The 19,545-nt window shown below is 44.8% G+C and overlaps 1 protein-coding gene across 2 annotated transcripts in view; it reads right to left on the reverse strand.

Moving 5' to 3' along the window:
- Positions 1-19,545, reverse strand: part of MTERF3 (mitochondrial transcription termination factor 3) — a 459,706-nt gene that overhangs the window by 183,262 nt on the left and 256,899 nt on the right. For both annotated transcript variants that reach the window (XM_044065624.1, XM_044065623.1), the window contains one exon: positions 8,946-9,017. In XM_044065624.1, the coding sequence (XP_043921559.1) occupies positions 8,946-9,017 (72 nt within the window). The remainder of the gene's footprint in view (positions 1-8,945; positions 9,018-19,545) is intronic.

Genomic DNA, 19,545 nt, shown 5'->3' on the forward strand with positions numbered 1-19,545 from the left:
TACCCTAGGCAAATTAGTAATCTTTTTACAAACGCCAGATGCTTTAGTAGAATGTCTTTGGTCTCTGCTTGAATAAGGCAGTCGTCCAAGTAGGGATATATTTGAATTCGTCTTTGTCTGCAAAATGCAATTACTGGTGCCAGGCATTTTGTGAAGACCCTGGGCGCAGTAGATGAGCCAAAGGGCAGTGCAGAGAATTGGTAGTGCATTGAGCCAGCTATGAATCGGAGGTATCTTCTGCAAGACGGTCTGATTTGGACATGCAGGTATGCCTCTGAGGTCCAAAGTTACAAGCCAAGCCTTCTTATCCAGCATGGGCAGAAGCTGCTGCAGAGTCAACATTTTGAATTTTGGAACATCCAGAAAAGTATTTAGAATAGATAGGTCCAGAATTGGTCTCCAGGCTTTGTCCTTTCTTGGTACTAAGAAAAGTCTTGAGTAAAATCCTTGTCCCTGCTCTTGTGGCACTGGCTGAATAGTCCTCATGTCCATGAGGTATGAAACTTGTTCTTGTGCCTCTGTCCATTGATTGTGTGGCAGGTCTGGCATACCTTTTGCCTTTGGAAGGGTGTGAAAGTGGAACCTGTAGCCCTGAGAGACTATATTTGAGACCCATTTTGTCCTGGGTGATCCTGTGCCAATTTTGTGAAAAAAGTGCTAGCTTTCCCCCTAAGAGAGCTGCCAAAAGAGAAGTGCTTGGCATTGGCAGAGGGAAGTCATTGGGACTGTTTCCTATAAGGCTGTGACTTGTCTTCTCCGCTTCTGGAGGTAGAAGCACCCCATTGTTTGGGCCTGTATGAGCCCTGGGGCTGTTGCCTGCCTCTAGGGCATCTGAATCTGCCTCTCTGTGGCCTGACACAGGAAAGGACCAATTCTTAGAAGGCCAGTTCCTGCTAAACCTCGGTGGCTGTACCTGTAAGAAATCCTTTACTGTCTGCATAGATTTAGCTTTATCCTCCATTTTCTTCAACACCTCTTCTGCCTTAACACCAAAGCATCATGCTGTAATGGAGCGTCCAATAATTTTGCTTTAACATGATCAGACAGATTCTGTTCCTTTAACCAAGCATGCCTTCTAATAACAGAACCTGTAACAGCGGCCCTGCACAAGGCCTCCAGTGAATCATAACCACATTGCAAAGTATGTTTTCCCACTTGTTCAGCTGCATGCAATAAATCCTGCAAATCTTTGTTCTCAGAACATTCAGAATTTGTCAACATTTTTTGTTTTAACAAAGACATTAAGTATTGTTGATATTTGAGCATATGAAACTGACAATTTAAAGCCCTTACAGCCAAGGTAGCAGAAGTACAGACTTTTCCCCCCATCTGTCCAAAGCCCTAGAATCTCTATCTGAGGGGACAGGGTTTTCAGCAGTAGCAGCCTCGACCCCTTTGGGACCCTGTGAGATGGTTTCTGGGTCAGCAGCAGGGTTTTTATATAGAAATTTATGGGAATCTGGAACCCTGCAGTATCTGTCTGGCTTAACAGGTGCAGGAGGTAGAGAGTCTGGAGACAAGCCGGACTCTGAAAATACATCATCTACTATGTCTAGAACTGGAGGAATTGCAAGAGGTCTGTGCTGAGGAAGTAAAAGAAAGTCTCTAAGCCTTTTCTTAAACTCTGAATAATCTTGGCTCTCCCAGTGGAAATGCTCCCTCATGGTATGCAGGGTTTCCCCAGATGAGTAATCCTCAGGAGGAGAAGCTGAAGGAATAGAATCTTCAGCATCAGAATCCTCATAGGGAGGAACAGAATATTCCTGTTCTGAAGAGGAATCAGAGGAAATGGAAACCTGATCAGAGGAATCCTAATTCAGTATCTTGCCTAGGCCTCTTATCAGGAGGGGGATGGGAACCACTGATCAAAGTAATTAGGCCTTCAGCCATTTTGAGCATCTGTTTTTTAGGCATAGAAGTCTGTCCTGGAGAATGCTGTACTTGTTTCCTTGTCTTTAAAACTGTTTTAGACTGTCTTGGATGCTGAAGTAGGCTTTATATAAAGTTGTGTAGGTCTGAAAACACCCTCAGAAGCCAATGCCTGCTCAGCGGCTCCAGACCCATCTGAGGGACAATTTCCGAAGGGCCAATACCTTGAGTATCCAGAGGCCTAGTTGCCTCCACGTGGGAGTCGGAGGCGGCCTGTGGCTCTGAGGTAGCGGGAGTCAGGGGCTGTGAAAGCGCCTGAGCACCGGCGAACCGGTGACTGGCCTAGAAGAGGCCTCATCGTCGGTTTTGGACCTCGGATGCCTGTCCTTTTCTTTATCCTTGCGCTTTTATGAATTCCGGTCGTCGGTTGTTCTGACGGCATTATATAGTTAAACCTTCGGCCAAAGTACTGAAAAGCAAAATCATACCGATGCTTTATCGTGCGTTGGTTAAATCTAGCACAAAACAGACAACTAGCAACGTCGTGGTCAGGGCCTAGGCAAGGAATACAGTAAGAATGAAAATCCTGGAGGTATTTGCTTCCCCACAAGAAATACAATTGTTAACTTTTTCCTGACATCGGTCTGGAGCAAGAAAAAAAGTTTCCCTTACGGGGTACTTGGCTTTATTGAAGACTTCGGATCTGAAATTCAGTTTTGAAAATCTCAGGAATCGGCCGATCGGCACTTGCGAACTGCTTTTGCTTTGGGCACCGCGCGGCAAGAAAGACTGAAGAAAATGGCGTCGGCTGCATCTTTTATACCCCTGGCACACTGACGTCAGGGAAGAGGAGACAGCAACTGACGCCGGACCAGGACTTTGGAATTCAGGCAGACTGCTGGTAGCCTGCCAGCAGGATAACCCAAGTGTAATGACTGCAACAGTGAAACACTATGAACATCCTTGGTGGCAAGGAAAGACACTAGCATTAGAACAGTTTGGATCCTGCAGCCTAGAAAGATGTGCTCCAGAGATGAAGTCAACATCGACTTCTAAAAGTTGATGGTTAACCCCAGGCTGTGCAATAGAAGCTGGATAAAATGAAGATCCTGCACTAGCTTGGTTTGGGATGGGGCCTGAAACAAGAGATCATTCAGAAAGGGAAAATTCTGAATGCACTGAATCCTGCAAAAGGTGACCACTGGAGTTTGGCATTTGGTGAATACCCTTGGGGCCACTGAAAGCCCAAAGGGTAGAGCAGATAACTGAAAATGAGAGGAAGAAACAGAGAAATGCAAAACTTTCCCGAATAGAGGGTGGATATGAATGTATGCATCCTTTATATCCAGGGAATCTAGAAAGGCCTGGAGAAGCAATAGGAGAAACTGAGTCCAAAGAGAAAGCATTCAGAAGGATTACACTATGAGAAAAGTCTTCTGACAGGAAAAGATCTAGTACAGGTTTCCAAAGGTCCTCTTTCCTGGGGACCAAAAATATTCTAGAATAAAACCCTAAACCCCTTTTGGACCATGGAACCAGATGAAAAGTACCTTGGTCTAACAAACCTTGCAATAGTCTGGAAAATGAGGGAGTTATTCTGCAAGAGGCTGAGGGATACTAGAGGGGGGTGGTGGTTTCCAGGTCATAATGGAGAGTGCCCAACAGTCTGTGGTGATTTTTTTGGCAAACAGAGAGACACAGGCCTGAGGGACAAGGGAACCTGGCAGAGAGGAAGTGAGGGCAGGAAGTCAGATGGCTGCAGACTTGTCAAAAGGACTGCTTTTGCAGCCTAGGCATTTGAGTAGGCTTATCAGAAAATACATGCCTAGGAGCCTTATTACCCTTGGAAGACTGTCTAGGCAGTCTATAAAAAAAGGCAGTCTTGCTAGGATAGTTCCTCAAACTTGGGAATGAGAAAAACAAAAACGTGCTTCAAATCTTTCATGACCTTACCCTGATTCTGCAAAGTCTTAAAAGAGCTATGCCACTGCAGTGCCAAACAAGTTTGATTATCTAGAGGAGCGTCCAGGAACTTTACTTTAATATTGTATGCCAAGGTTTGAAGGCAAAGCCAGGAATAGCACAGAGCCAGAGGCAGCAGCCCTGCAGGAGGCATCCACTGCATCACAGCTGCACTTTATACAGTCACGGAAAACTTGAGAAGTGGAACCTAGTAAGGATAGAGCTGAGGCCATACCCTAATAGTCAGGCATGTCAGAGACAGTCTTCTCAATTTTGGAAACAGGAGAGAAAATGCAACTTGCCATACGGGTCTCATAATTTATAGCCCTGAAGGCTAAGGTAGTAGAATTGTATAATTTCTTACCAATCCTCTCCATAGCTCAACTGGCCTTGTCCAAGGGAAGGAACTTAGAAGAGGGCAGCAGCCTAGAAGGCTCATCAGAAATCAGTGCTGCATCAGATGAAGGGCATTTGTACAAGAACTTGCAAGCATCCGGCAACCTTACAGAAACTGTCAGGCTTCTTGGGGGCTGGAGGCTGGTGGCATGGCAGCAGCCAGAAAGTATCCAACATAGCAGCCAGTACAAAAGTGACAGAAGGATTAGGGGCATCCAACTCTACTAACTTGTAATACCTTTTCTGGATGTTGGATACCTGGGACTTAAAATGTTCCATCATACGCAAGACCATGTCACCAAAGGATAGTTCATGGAAAGGAGAATCAGGACTGAGATTTTTCCCCCCCTGATTCATAGTCTAAAGGAGAGGGCAACTGAGACGACTAGGCTAAAGTCAGTATCAGAAGCCTCAGAGTCAGAATCCTTATCAAAGGACTCGTGGTCTCTTACCCTTTTAGGGGAACCAAGGAGGTACAGGAACCAAAACCCCTTATGAGGTTTCAATGACATCAATGCACTGAACAAGCCTTCAGCGAAGTCCTGCAATTCCCTTTGCGGAACCCTACTAGCAGACACCAAACGTTTACCTTATTTTTTTTTTTCAATGGGATGTCCACCCTGACAAAACGTGGTGGTTCGGACCCCTGCCTGGATTTGATCAAGGTACCTAGCACCTATTCTCCAACAAGGGTCTGAGAAATCCCTATAGTCAGCCATGGTTCCCCCTCAACGTCCACAGTGGATGTTTGCAAGGCCTCCAAGGACTTAAGCAGATCCAATGCTGACCATGGAGAAGGTTGCAGCTGAAAAAACTGATGGTAAGACTAGCCTGTCTTCTGGGTTCTTATGCACCTCATGAGACATCTGGTGGAGGCTGGAGAGCAGCAGGCTCAGGCCTAGATTTCTTGATTTTCTTCTTGAGCAGCGGCTATACCTCAGGACAAGCAGATTCTGCCATGTTACCTTGGTCTAATAGCTTCAGGCATTGGTTCTCAAGATAAATAGACAGGGAAAAAAGATGGCTACATAAAGTCTTAGGAAAAAAAGCCAGACAGATAGAACACAGTTTAGCTGAGGTGCACTTAAGACACGCACCTATCTTGTTGCCTCCCACATGGATATTTTCCTTTCTTGGATGATGTGTAACCAACTGAAAAATATAACAAAAAGGAAAAAGAACCCCAATGGGATACGTAGGCGCAGTATAACCAGCAAAGTGAAGGGCATTCAGACTGACGTATGATAATGGCATTCAGACTGGTGGCAACAAAGTTCTGGATTGACAGTATACATCATTTTTATGTATGCTTACACGGGTTGCAAACAGATATACAATACTCCTAGGTAATAAAGGTTTTGGTATACTACCCAGACATTGGGCTATTCTTATCCCAGACATGATGAAAACTGCAACAATGACATGGAAAGACATCATGAGTGACAATGAGAATAAAAATACTGGATAACAGGAGATAAATTAAATGGACATACAAGATAAACAGGTCACACAGCAAATATAGTAATGCTTCATAAAATACACTAAGTGCACGTGCACACATAGGAGTTCATGATGCACACAAGTAGAAGTACATTAAAATACATTGCTGTAATAGCTACCAAGTCTGGCAACAATATTGAAATAGTCATAAAGAATTTGGTTCCATAAGAAAACATTGATAATATATTTCAGATGCAACTTATGAACTGCAAAACTTTATACACAGTTTAATGACATTTTATACACACCCATTATATACTTATTAAACTGCATCACCCTAAAGCATCTGCATTCATTCAGTAAAATATATATGAATGTCTCCTCTTGAAAATATTTAACTTATTGATACAACGGATACCACATGGTAATTTATTCCAGCATCTTGGTGCAATTTTTGTAAAAGCACTCTCTGTAGTAGTTAGCTTACACTGAAGTCTGGAAAGTAGTAAGGCATCTAAATTACACAAGTTATAACAGTATTCCCAATTAAAAAGGTTGTTTTCCAAAAAAAGGGCAGTAGCTTGAATTTGTGCCATAAGGTTACTGAGAAGCAACTCTGCTCAAGCAGCGATAGGCAGCCACCTAGTCTTATTGTTATAGAATGACAATGCTCTCCGATGTTTGAAAGACGTACAAATATTAGAAAGTTATTTTCAGTAGTCTGCAGCAAAAAAGAGTTGGTAGGTGATTTCAGAGCAGTAATGGGGAAGGCATATTCCAAGCCCAAGGAAAAGGACATTGATGGCAACTGCTCATCCGGCCTCCCCAGTAAGTGGATTAGAAATGGAATAAGCCACTTATTAGCTGTGTATGTACTTCATTAACATGCACAACACATATGGTAAAAAATAGGCAGGGACTGAAGAGGATGCCAACATATCTATGAGGAGTAATGAATGGAAATGGTTATGCAAATGATCGGTGATCCGTAACAGTGGTAGCAAATGGAAATGGTTATGTAAATGATCTGTAACAATGGTACCGAACAAAAGTGGTTATGTAAATAATCTGCAACTGTGAGAGAATGCTAAATTTTCAGTTTTTGTAATTTACTGAAAAGTGAGACTATGGTCTTGGTGGTGTTTACAGTGAGGTTGTTTTTTGTGAGCAAGTTCCAACTAAGTGCAAAGTCGGACTGAAGACTGCTACACATGCCAAAGGAAGCTGGTGAATACAACATAGTCAATTGTGAAGTATGCAGTTCAATTTGGAAGATCTCATGGGAGGTCATTTATAAAAAAAGTGAAAACAGAATGGACCAAGAGCTCACCCATGAGCTACAGCCAGAAACCAGCTCTTGCCCAACAGCATTTATTATGGTCAGATGAACTTTGTTACACAGTAAAACTTGTGGAGGAAAGCTAAACTAATTTAAGTAAGGGCAGAAAGTCAATGATTGTTTCAAATTCTATCTTAAGATCTACAAATATAGCTCCCGTGAACAGCTCTTATCTATACTGGAGATATGGTTAGTGAGGAAGTATGGTGTTGTAGATGGGGTGGAAACAGTGCTACTTATGTATAAGAAAGTCATATTTTTGAATATATTCCAGTGTTTGCTCATAGGTTATCCTTCCTCGTATTTTGGGAACAGGGCATACATTTGTAACAAGCTTAAAATCTGAGGGTTGTACTGTTCCCTTTGTTTTTTCATAAGAAATAAAAACAGCAAGTTTTAAAACTAAAATGTGCTGTATTAGTAGTAACAGACTGAAAATGACAGTAACTGGCACACCTACTACATCACTGCTTAGTCTCAGAATTTCTAGGTGAATGGTATAAAAGAACAGGTTGTAGTTGGTGATAGTTTCCAAGTGTTTTCTCATTTGTTTTTTTTAATTAATTTAAAACAGAAAAGTAGATCAAGCAATTAATGAAGAGGTGTTGATGGGAGTATGGTTCACCTACTGGGTAAGAGGTCATTACTGAGAGTATGGGGGTGATAAGGTTTCTCTCTTAGTGTTGGAGAATGAAGTTGTGTAGTGTTTTTTTGGAAGACAGCTTGTAGGTATAAAACCAAGTACCAGAGTGCATTGGGTTATGGTCACTCTTACAGATGGACAGTATATTACTAATAAAAATGCCCATGAAAATAGTGTCCTCAGTCTTGAGGTATCACCTTCTGCAGTCACTGATAATCTGTGAGAGGTTCAAAGTTACTGCAAGTCTATACAACTGATTTTTTCAGATTCCCCTTACAATACAAATTGAAGTCACCTGTTATAATCTTATGCTGTTTACTATGTTGCAGAAAAGAAGCAAGAATGGATTCAAACATTATTTTTTCAAAATGAACAAAAAAAGAAAAAAAAAGAAAAGTTGAAATCTTGATTAGCTTTTTCCGGAGACAGAAAAAATAGAGAGCATATGAGGTCCATGTAAGTTATACTAAGATGAGACAAATACACTAATATCTTATGGTAGTGCTACAGGCTGAAAAATCTAAAGTCAGTGAGACATGTAGCTGCTGCAGGGTCACATAGTAAGAGCCACTTTGACAATCAACAGCATATACACTCCCATAGAAACATACTGCTTGGGCACTTCCTTTTAGCACAGACTGTAAATAATGTAACAAACTGGCATCACATATCCTTTTAGCAGTTTTTGCAGTAAAAATTAGTTTATGCTTGTAGAAGAGCATTTATTTATTTTTACAAAATCATTACAGCAGTCCTTCAACAACACAGACTGAAGTCACTATCCTGTATATTGAGACTAATTTCTAAATTTCTTTTCAGGGGGGGTGGTTATATATCGGTAACCATCTGAAATGTCAGGACCCACTACAGTGAATCCCGAAATACGGAGACTGAATGGCCAAAAGACTGGACTTACATACACAAAGTCAGATTACATTTCTTGGAATATTCCCTTTTCTCCAAGGTATGGTGATCTTGGAGTTGACATACAAGTATCGAGGATGGGGTGTGGGGAGCTTGTCCCCGCCCCACCCTGCAAAAAGAAGTTTAGAAGTGCGATCTTTGAGATTTGCTCTTCTCCTGTGTTTTCTCTTTTTTCCCCCCTTCTCCTGTGTTTTCTCTTTTCTTTTTTCCCCAGCACTCGGCATTGAGTGCCGACACTCCAACAGGGAGACTATACATTTCTTCTGTGGTATCAAGTAAAGAAACTGAAGATTTGCACCTCCCTTATTTCAACAGAATGATAATTTATTCTGAAAGATTAAAAACAAAACCCAGGTCTGCAAAATAACTTACTTTAAGATTTTCCTTGACAGGTTCAAGACTTCCAGTTAGGAGTCTTGGAAGACGTTTCACAAGATCCCGAGTCTGCATGTAAAAAAATAAATATTCATTAGTTGTGCTGGTACACAAGTGCTAATGTGTATTGAAAAACAGTCATTTTACTGCTAGCCAAAGATGGCAAACACTGCAAAACATGGAATACTCCAACAGAGTTAGTTTCATGTGGACCTTACCAAGACGATTAGATATAACTAATCAATCAGATTTTTGCTCAATGTAATAATGCCATTTCTGATTCTATGTGCTTTATATAATGGCATAATAAACAAAGTACAGTTGTGTACCTACCATAAATGTAGATGTTAGAGCGTATTCACTGTTGCAGTCATTACTCTTGGGTTATCCTGCTGGCAAGTCTACCCGCAGTCGGCCAGAATTCCAAAGTCTAGGTCCGGAGTCGGTTGCTGTCACCTCTTCCCTGACGTCAGTGTGCCAGGGGTATAAAAGATGCAGCCGACGTCATTTTCTTCAGTTTTTCTTGCCCCAGATGTCAGGTGCCCCCAAATAGGTAGGCTGAAAAAAAATATGCCAATAAAAATGCATGTACAAAAATAACATTTCCTTCATCTACAAGCAAGTTCACCAAATAGGTTGTACAGGATAAAGTGCAGATAAATCCCAGCAAAGAAAAAGGGGGATGGTGGGTGGGTAACCTGGAATGCAACAGTGAATACTCTCCAACATCTACATTTATGGTAGGTACACAACTGTACTATGTTCATCGTGTTTCACTGTTGCAGTCACTACTCTTGGATTGAATCCCAAAGTTGAGGTGGGGTGGCTGGGCTAAATAGGATTTGGAGAGTCTATGAGGCCCTGCAGAACTGCAGTGGCAAAACCTGCTCTGGACTTAGAGTAAAGAGGTAAGTGGTAGTGCTTTGTGAAGGCATGCACTGAACTCCAAGTTGCAGCCTCTAAGATATCTTTGGTTGGCACTCCTCTGAGGAAGGCTGCTGAAGTGACTGCTGCTCTGGTGGAATGAGGCCTAATGCCCTTAGGCACTGATTTTGCCATGTTGAAAATAGCAGAAACAGATGCAATGGCCTATCCATTTAGAAAGTCTGTTTTGAGATAGCCTTTCCTTGTGATCCTGCAGCATATGACACAAAGTTGCTCAGTCTTTCTGAAAGCTTTAGTTCTGTCCAAGTAGAAGCGTAACTGCCTGTGTTGCCCAAAGAATGCAGAATTTTCTCACCCTTGTTCTGTGGATTTGGATAAAAGGTAGGCAAGTGAATGGTTTGGTTGACGGCCACACTGGACACCACCTTGGGCATAAATGTAAGGTTCGTCCTCAGAGAAACCCTGTCTGGATGAAAAATGATGAAAGGTTCCACAGCCATGAGTGCTTGTAATTCCGAGACTCGCCTTGTAGAGGTTTATTGCTAGGAGCAGAGCTGTTTTCCAGGATAAGAATTTTATATCTGCTGTTGATGCTGGCTCGAAAGGAGGCAGTGTGAGTTTTTCCAAAACATAATTGAGGTCGCAGGCCGGAATTGGTGCTTTCCTTGGAGGCCTAATGTTTTTGGCCCCTCTGAGGTACTGCCTTATTAAAGGATGAGAAAAGATAGGTGGGTTCCATATTTTAACGGAATGAAATGGTAGAGGCATTAATCTTAATTGATGAGAAAGAAAGGCCTTTGTTCAGCATCTCAGTTAGGTATTGTAAAATCTGATGGATATTTGGTACACCAGTGTCAATGCCTTGTTCCTGGTTCCAAGCACAGAATCTCTTTCATTTTTCTGCATAGGATTTTCTGATACTGGGCCTCCTGGCCTTCAAGATAACACCCATAACAGATTTTGAAAGAGGAGTGTTCTGAATGGTTACATTATCCGCCATGCTGCCAGATTTAAGGCCCCGAGTTGGCTGTGCAGGATCTGATTGTTCTGTTGGGTCAGCAAGTGTGAAGTCCGAGGCAATATCCATGCTGGACCTTGAGACGAGCTCTTTAGGATTGGGTACCAGTGCTGGCGTGGCCAGTATGGTGCAATCAGTATCATTTTTGTCTTCTCTTGTCTGACCTTTAGGAGTACCCTGGGAAGGAGAGGCAGTGGGGGAAAAGCATATACTGTTAGACTTTTCCAACTGAAGGATAGGGAAGTCATTTTCCATGCTTGCTTGTGATAAATCCTTGTGCAAAATGTCTGCAATTGGCAGTTGTGAGGGGAGGCAAATAGATCTATGTCTGGGCATCCCCATTTCCTTATTATCATGCTGAAGACTTGTGGATCCAGTTTCCATTCGTGGGGATCCATGAGGTTTCTGCTAAGTTCGTCTGCCAGAGTATTTGTTTTTCCTGGCAGGAATTGTGCTTGCAGGTGAACTTGAAAAGCCAGTGCTGTGTCCCATAAGGTCATTGCTTGTCTGCAGAGGGGTGTACCTCCCTGCTTGTTTACGTACCACATGACCGTAGTGTTGTCTGTCTTTATCAGTAACTGTCCTGGATAAAGCAGGTCCTTGAAAGCTGTCAGGGCATTTTGAACAGCTAGCATCTCTTTTTGATTGATGTGAAGATGCATCTGGTTTGCAGGCCATGTGCCCTGAATACATTTTCCTGCCATATGGGCCTCCCCAGGCATAATCTGATGCATCCGTTGTCAGTGTCTGTCTGGCTGTGGGTAAACTGAATGGCAGATCCTTGTGGTGACAGGCTTCTGCCCACCATCGAAGCTCCTGTTGCAGGCAGGGAATGAGTGCAATTACTGGTCTCCAGGCAGTGGCAATGCTGAGTCCAAACACTTTTTAGGTACCATTGTAGTTTCCTCATATGCAGTCTGGCATATGGAATTAGTAGAATGCAGGATGCCATGAAACCCAAGGCCTGCAGGATTTTCCTTGCAGATAAGTGGGTTTTTGTTGCCAATTTCTTGAAGTAAGTAGTTAGTTGCTTTTGTTTGTCTGGCGTGAGATGAGCCATCTAGGCAGTTGTATTTAAGCTTGCACCCAGGAATATTATCTCTTGAGAGGGCACTAGTTTTGATTTCTTTTCGTTTACTGTGTACCCTAGGCCAATTAGTAATCTTTTTACAAATGCCAGATGCTTTAGAAGAATGTCTTTGTTCTCTGCTTGAATTAGGCAGTCATCCAAGTAGGGATATATTTGAATTCCTTTTTGTCTGCAAAACGCAATTACTGGTGCCAGGCATTTTGTGAAGACCCTGGGCGCAGTAGATAAGCCAAAGGGCAGTGCAGAGAATTGCAATGCATTGAGCCAGCTATGAATCTGAAGCATCTTCTGCAAGATTGTCTGATTGGGACATGCAGGTATGCCTCTTTTAGGTCCAAAGTTACGAGCCAAGCCTTCTTGCCCAGCATGGGCAGTAGCTGCTGTAGAGTCAACATCTTGAATTTTGGAACTTCCAGAAATGTATTTAGAATAGACAGGTCCAGTATTGGTCTCCAGGTTTTGTCCTTTCTGGGTACTAGGAAAAGTCTGGAGTAAAATCCTTGCCCCTGCTCTTGTTGTGGTACTTGCTGAATGGCCCTCATGTCCATGAGGGCTGTACTTTGTTTTTGTGCCTCTGCCCATTGATTGTGTGGCAGGTCTGGCACACCTTTTGACCTTGGTAGAGTGTGAAAATGGAACCTGTAGCCTTGGGACACTATGTTCAGGACCCATTTGTCTTGGGTAACCATTTGCCAATTTGATGAAAAAATAAGAAGTTATGTACTCACCATAAAGTTCCATCTGAGTAGGTAACTTAATTTGTCAGCAACCTGTGGGTATCGCATCTGACCTCGGATCAGAGCCGGCAGCTTTCCAAGCTAAAAGATCCGAGCTCTCAGCTCCTCCCCTTTACCCATAATACCCTGCTACCTCCCTCCAGTCCTCAGATCGAGTTTGCCAAATATGCACCCAACAAAAAACAACCATCTAAGACACTCGACAGAAGAACACTAACCTGATGCATGACAAGGAAAACTTTTGTCATGGCTAAACCCATAAAAGAGGCTAGGGGGGAGGGGGGGGGGTCGGTTGCTGACAAATGAAGTTGCCTACTCAGATAGAATGTTATGGTGAGTACATAACTTCTTAATCTGAAGTAGTTAACTTCATTTGATCAGCAACCTGTGGGACAGAGTCCCCAGCTACCAAAAACCTTGGGCGGTCCTCAAGGAAGGATATTCCGGAGCACTGCGGAGCCAAATGCTGCCCTACCTCTGGATATCAGACTCAGCTTATAATGAGAAATGAAAGTATGAGAAGAGGACCAAGTAGCCACTGAGCAGATGTCATCTACAGGAACCTTTGACCAGAATGCTGCAGAGGTAGCCATAGAATGGGTAGAGTGAGCATGAACCCCTAAGGGTTCGGGCCGACTGGAAGCTAAATAAGCGTGAATGATGCAGTGCGATATCCATCTCGCTAAGGTAACTTTCGTAACAGGCTTCCCCAAAGATGGCTTAGCGAAAGACACGAAGAATTGATCAGATTTCTGAGTAGCCTCTGTTCCTGTGCAAGTAAAAATGCAATTGTCTGTGCACATTCAATAAGTGCAACCTGTATTCCCCTTTATTCTGAAAGTTGGGGAAGAAAACAGGCAAGTTAATGATTTGGTTGATACTGGATTCGGAGGCCACCTTAGGCAAGAATGAAGGGTTAGTCCTGAGAGACGCTCTGTCCTTATGGAAGACCAGATACGGGGGTTTCATACAAAGGGCTTGAAGTTCAGATACCCTTCTGGCTGAAGTAACTGCAATCAGGAAGGCCGTTTTCCAAGATAGAAATTTTAACTCTACCGAAGCTGCAGGTTCAAAGGGTGGGCCCGTCAGTGCCTGAAGAACCAAGGTTAAGTCCCACGGGGGAACCGCATTCTTGATCGGAGGTCTCAACAGAAAGGTGCCCTTCCAAAAGGCTTTGCATATCTTAGTAGACGCTAAGGGACCAAGGTTATCCCCTATGTGGAAATGGCTGCCATTTGGACTTTGACTGTAGATGCACTGGCTCCTTGGTAGAAAATATGGGACAGGAATTCAAGAACCATTGGAATGGGAGCAGTAAAGGGGTCTAAATCCCTATGTTTGTCCCAGATGGAAAAATGCTTCCATTTACTTCTGTAGATCTTCCTGGTAGAAGGTTTATGTGCCGCCACCAGAATAGATTTTACGGGAGGCGAGAAACTGGAGTCCTAGCTATCAGTGGAACTGCATCAACCAAGCCGTGAGCTTGAGGTCGTCCAGGTTCGGAGGTTGTAATCCCGCAGGATGAGAGATCAGATCCGGAATGGGATCTAAGAACCAAGGAGGAGCTACGCTGTGAGAACGCAGGTAAGGGAACCAGATCTGGCAAGGCCAGAATGGGGCTATGAGGAATAATTTGCTCCCCAACCGATGAGCTTTCTGTAGGAATTTTGTCATTAGCGGAAGAGGAGGAAAAGCATAAAGAAGACCGGGGGGCCAAGCATGAACCAGAGCGTCTCTGGGGCTCTTGCCTGTTGGGGGAATCAGAACAAAAAACTTGCTGCAATTTGCGTTTGAAGGCGAAGCGAAAAGATCGTAGCAAGGTTGACCCCATCTGAGGAAGATCTGATTCGCTACTGACGGGTTTAGAGACCACTCGTAAGGTGTGAGGATCGAGCGACTCAGCTTGTCCGCTAGAATGTTGGACAGACCCGGAATGTGCGTTGCTGTCAGAAACCGGTGAGTGGAAATTGCCCATTCCCAGCCTCTCATAGCCTCTCGACAAAGAGGGTAAGATCTGGTTCCTCCCTGTTTGTTGATGTACCAGACTACTGCCATGTTGTCTGTCTGAATTGCAATAGTTCCCAGAGGGAGAAGGTCTTGAAGGGCTTGCAATGCTAGAAGCACCGCCCTCATCTCCAGGACACTGATATGCAGAACGGTCTCCAATGGGGTCCACGTGCCTTGGACAGTTCTGCCCATGACATGCCAACCCCACCAGAGGCGAGAAGAGTCCGTGGTCAGCGTGGCTTGGGGTTGCGGCATCACAAATGGTCTCCCTTCCCGCAGCTCTCAGGAATGGAGCCACCAAAGAAGGGAGTTCCTGCAAACCCTGCTTAGGGGAACTGGAGAAACCAATGGGTGAAGGAGGAGAGACCATTGAACCTGAAGAGTCCATTGAAGGACTCATGTGTAATAGTGCCAGAGGTGAAAGTTTGATGGCTGCCGCCATGGATCCTACGGCTTTCAGGACCAATTCTGCAGGCGAGGCTGGGGACTGCGCTATTACATGGAGTGACAAGTTGCGCAACCTGTCCGCTGTCAGAAAGGATTTGGACCGGAGCGTATTTATCCTGGCCCCTATGAAATCCAGAACTTACACAGGATGAAGAGACGACTTCGGAAAATTTATGGTAATGCCTAGATGCTGGGCCAAGGATAAGGAATAATCCCTGGCGGAGCAGAGCAGATGCCTGGTGGGGGCGGTGAGGAGCCAGTTGTCTAGGTACGGAAAGACCTGAATCCCCTGAAGTCTCAGGTGGGCTGCTACAACTGCCATGACCTTGGTGAACACCCTGGGGGCTGTGGTGAGGCCAAACGGGAGAAGCCTGAACTGAAAATGACTGGCTCCTAGCCAAAAGCGGAGAAACCTTCTGGAGTGTCAATCCATGAGAATGTGGTAGTACGCATCCTTGAGGTCTATGGAGTACCTCCAGTCGTTCTCCTGTAGAAGGGGGAGAATAGATTGCAGAGTGACCATCCGGGATTTCTCTTTGGCAATGAACAGGTTTAGAGTTGACAGGTCAAGAATCGGCCTCAAGTCCCCCATCTTTTTTGGCACCAAAAAGAACCTGGAGTAATCGCCTAACCCGGATTACTTTGGGGGGACATGCTGGATGGCCCTTTTTTCTAGCAACTTCTTTATTTCTGAAGCCGCAGCCTCCCTCTGATTGGGTGGGACATCGGGAAGGCGCTTTGTTCGTGGGGGAAGATTCAAAAAGGGTATAGTGTAACCTTCTGGATATTATTCGGAGCACCCAACGGTATGGCGTAATGGACTCCCATCTTTGTAGGTGCGCCGAAAACCGCCCCCGACTGCCTCCAGAGAGGGACAGCCGGGCAAGCCCTCAGAGCTGCTGCGCGGGTCGGTCCGAGAAGGCCCCAAAATCCGGACAATACCAAGAAAGGAGGGGGGTATCCATATTCATCAAGGACACCCACACCTCAAGACTGGTGGCAACGCACGATGCATCGGAGACCATCCAGGTGCAATTAACCATAGGCAAGACTGCTCTGCAAATTGTAGCATGTTACAGGCCACCCTCACAAACTCAGGAACCTCACATGGCCTTCCTGAAAACACTAGAGGGGATAAATGTATCACCAAACACCATCATACTAGGTGACTTCAATTACCCTAATATAGACTGGGAACACTACTCAAGCCCAAACACCCTAGCCCAAAAGTTCCTGGAATTCATAAACTCAAATGCCATGGAACAACTAGTCACCATCCCCACAAGAGGAGATAACATACTTGATCTCATCATCATGAACATGGGAGCACAATGTTCAACACCGGAAGTATACCCCTCACTGGTGAGATCAGATCACAAACTAATCTCGCTGGAGGTCCTCATCCCACCCCCACCTGAAATAAAAAAGACCACAGTAAAGAACTTCTCGAAAGCCGACTTCACACTTCTAAAGACTAGTGTGGTCTCCTTTAAGGCCCCGAGGCGGAAAACAGTACTCAAGCCGCTGAATCACTTACAAATGCCTTCTACCAGCACCTGCAGGACTGCATGGATAAGGCAATCCCAAGCAAAACAAAGACTCTTTGTACCAAAGGCAAGCATCCAGTCTGGTGGACCCCAGCCATAAACTCTACAACAAAAGGAGGAAGCTACTACAAGATAGAGCAAAATCCTTAAAAGGTAAGACACCCTTGATCACTATAAGTAAAAAACTAAGAGCTCTCATAAAATCATCCAAAGCAAATTTCGAGAGAAAAATAGCTAAAGACTCAAAAGATAATCATAAGGCCTTCTTTAGCTATGTTAGAAACCTAGGAGGAAACTCCCAGATATGCTCAGAACTAGTTCAAAATGATGTGAAGATTACTGATCCTACAGACATTGCCAACATACTGGCTGACAGGTTCAGTGCAAACTTCTTCCCCAAAAGGAGAGATATCTATACCAAGCGATTGCAGCCCCCAAACATCTCCAGCGCCCAAGTGAGAACTGCTCTCTCCAAAGCAAAAAACACAGCATCCATGGGACCTGATGGTGTCCCCGGCTGTGTGCTCCACGAACTCAATGAGGAATTAAACCCACAGCTAGGACAGCTGTTTAATCAAAGTCTTACCTCTGGATACGTCAGGAGTGGCGCACTGCAACTGTGGTCCCACTTCACAAAGGCGGTGCCTCCACCGACCCTGGAAATTACCGCCCATTAGCTTGACAAGCCTTATCTGCAAAGCCATGGAGAGGATCATAATGGACCTCATAAATAAAGATAGGAATTTGCAGACTTTGGATCCAACCCAGTTTGGCTTTGTCAAAGGCAGATCATGCCTTTTAAACTTGGTTGACTTTTTCAAACAGTCACCAAAGCCATTGATGAGGGAAAGGCAGTCCATGCAGCCTACCTCGATCTGGCGAAGGCCTTGATACAATACCCCACTCGGGTATCATTGAAAAACTCATCAGCTTAAATGTTAACCCATACATCACAAGATGGGTTGCAAACTGGCTGAGTGACAGAACCCACAGGGTCAGAGTTGCTGGCGCCATGTCAGACTCAAAGCCTGTCACAAGTGGTGTCCCACAGGGCTCAGTCCTGGGCCCACTCTTGTTTGGCATCTACTTTTCCAAAGTACAAGCAAACACAGGAGGGTTATGGCTGACAAAGTTTGCAGATGACTGCAAACTGGCGGACATAGTAGAAAACACATCTGACACAGATATCCTTCAGAAGGGTCTCACAGAAACGGATAACTGGTGCCAGAGCCACGGCCTAAAGTTAAATGCCAAAAAGTGCATAGTCATACCCTTCGGGAAAAACAAGGTTACCCCTAGCTACCAAATAGGTGGCAATCCACTGAGCACAGAAGAAGTTATCAGGGACCTGGGGACCCAGGTTGATAGTAGTCTGTCATTCGACATCCATGTAGCTAAAGTAGTTAGGAAGACCTTCTACATTGCCCACCTTATCATGAAGGGATTCTCATCTAGATCAAGGAGGTCATAGTCTCCCTTTACTCATCACTCATCAGACCAATGATTGAGTACAATGCCCCATTCGAATGTATCTGACCCGACACTTGCAGCAGCTGGAGGCCACAAAAGTTCCTCACCAAAAGGATAAAGGGTCTCAAAAATCTGTCCTATGCTGCCCGACTGAAAGAACTCCAGCTCTATTTAGTCGCCACCGCTTGCTCAGAGGTGACCTTTGCCTAACATACAAGGCCATGTCAAACCCAGATTTGATGAATATGCTTCACCTCAAAAATCTAGATCCGTCAGAGCCACAAGGGCGGAGACTTAAACCTCGACATGGCTATTAATAGGACGTGCTGGAGGATAGATTCATCACCCAAAGACTCCTATGCTGTGGAACAAAATCGGTACATGTGAGGCAGAGCACTGCTGGCCTTGTTCAAGAGAAATCTTGACCAATGGATGGGAGATCGCAGATATACCCCAGGGATTACCTCAGTGTCACTGCTCGACAGAGGCACAGCAAAATAATGGGTATAGTTCCCCATACTAAAGGGGTGGCGTAAGCCACAAAACGATGGGCTAGGCTTGTAAATGCCCTCGGGCAGATAGCCTAGTATGAACCTATGAACCTATGAACCCATAAGAAATTCTTCGGCCCCCCCTCTGCCTCTGGACCAGCGTCCACCTTGTCCTCCTCTGCCTCTGAAGGATGAAGGGTCTGGAGCGGGATGGGACTGCTAGGACTCAGGAACCACATCTTCTTTTGTCCTCTCTGGTTCCTTGAGAAAGACCTTTGAGGATTTAAGAAGCGGATCCTGACAGCAGACAGCGTCTTCCTCGCTCTGGAGCAGCGTGTCGCAGACAGTTTTGCCAAATAGCGTAGAACCGTCAAAGGGAGAGTTTGCAAAGGACGCTTGAAGGGTTCCGCAAAGGCGAAGCCAGGCATGGCACCGCAAGGAGACCCCTGCCCCGCTGGCTCTAGCCGCTCCCTCCGTGGCATGGGAGAGAAGCCGCATGGAAGTGTTAGAAATTTCTTTAGAGTGGCCATGCGAGCCGAGAAAGTCCGTTTATCCTCTGCCGCCATGGTCTCTGGGGGAGCTCCAGCATATTATTTTATCAGATCCTGCTGGAGTCTAATGACGTGCGCCAGACAATTAAACGCCCTTATAGAAAAGGCTGAAGCAAACCTCCGCTTTCCAGTACGGTCCATCGTCCGAGACTCCTTATCAGGAGGATGGACCGAGGAACTTTCTAGCGCTTGTTCCTTCTTGGTGGCAGCCACCACCACCATGGCATCTACTGGGGACCCTTTATTCCATGCCTGTTTGTCAGGGGGAGGGCTAAGAATCTTGTCCGGTCTTCCAGGGATTGGCTCCACGGTGTCCGGCTCCTTCTAAGCCCTGGTAGTAATAAAGTCAACCAG

This window comes from Protopterus annectens, chromosome 3.part0 (genome assembly GCF_019279795.1).
Source record: "Protopterus annectens isolate FY-2018-M chromosome 3.part0, PAN1.0, whole genome shotgun sequence".
NCBI lineage: Eukaryota > Metazoa > Chordata > Ceratodontiformes > Protopteridae > Protopterus > Protopterus annectens.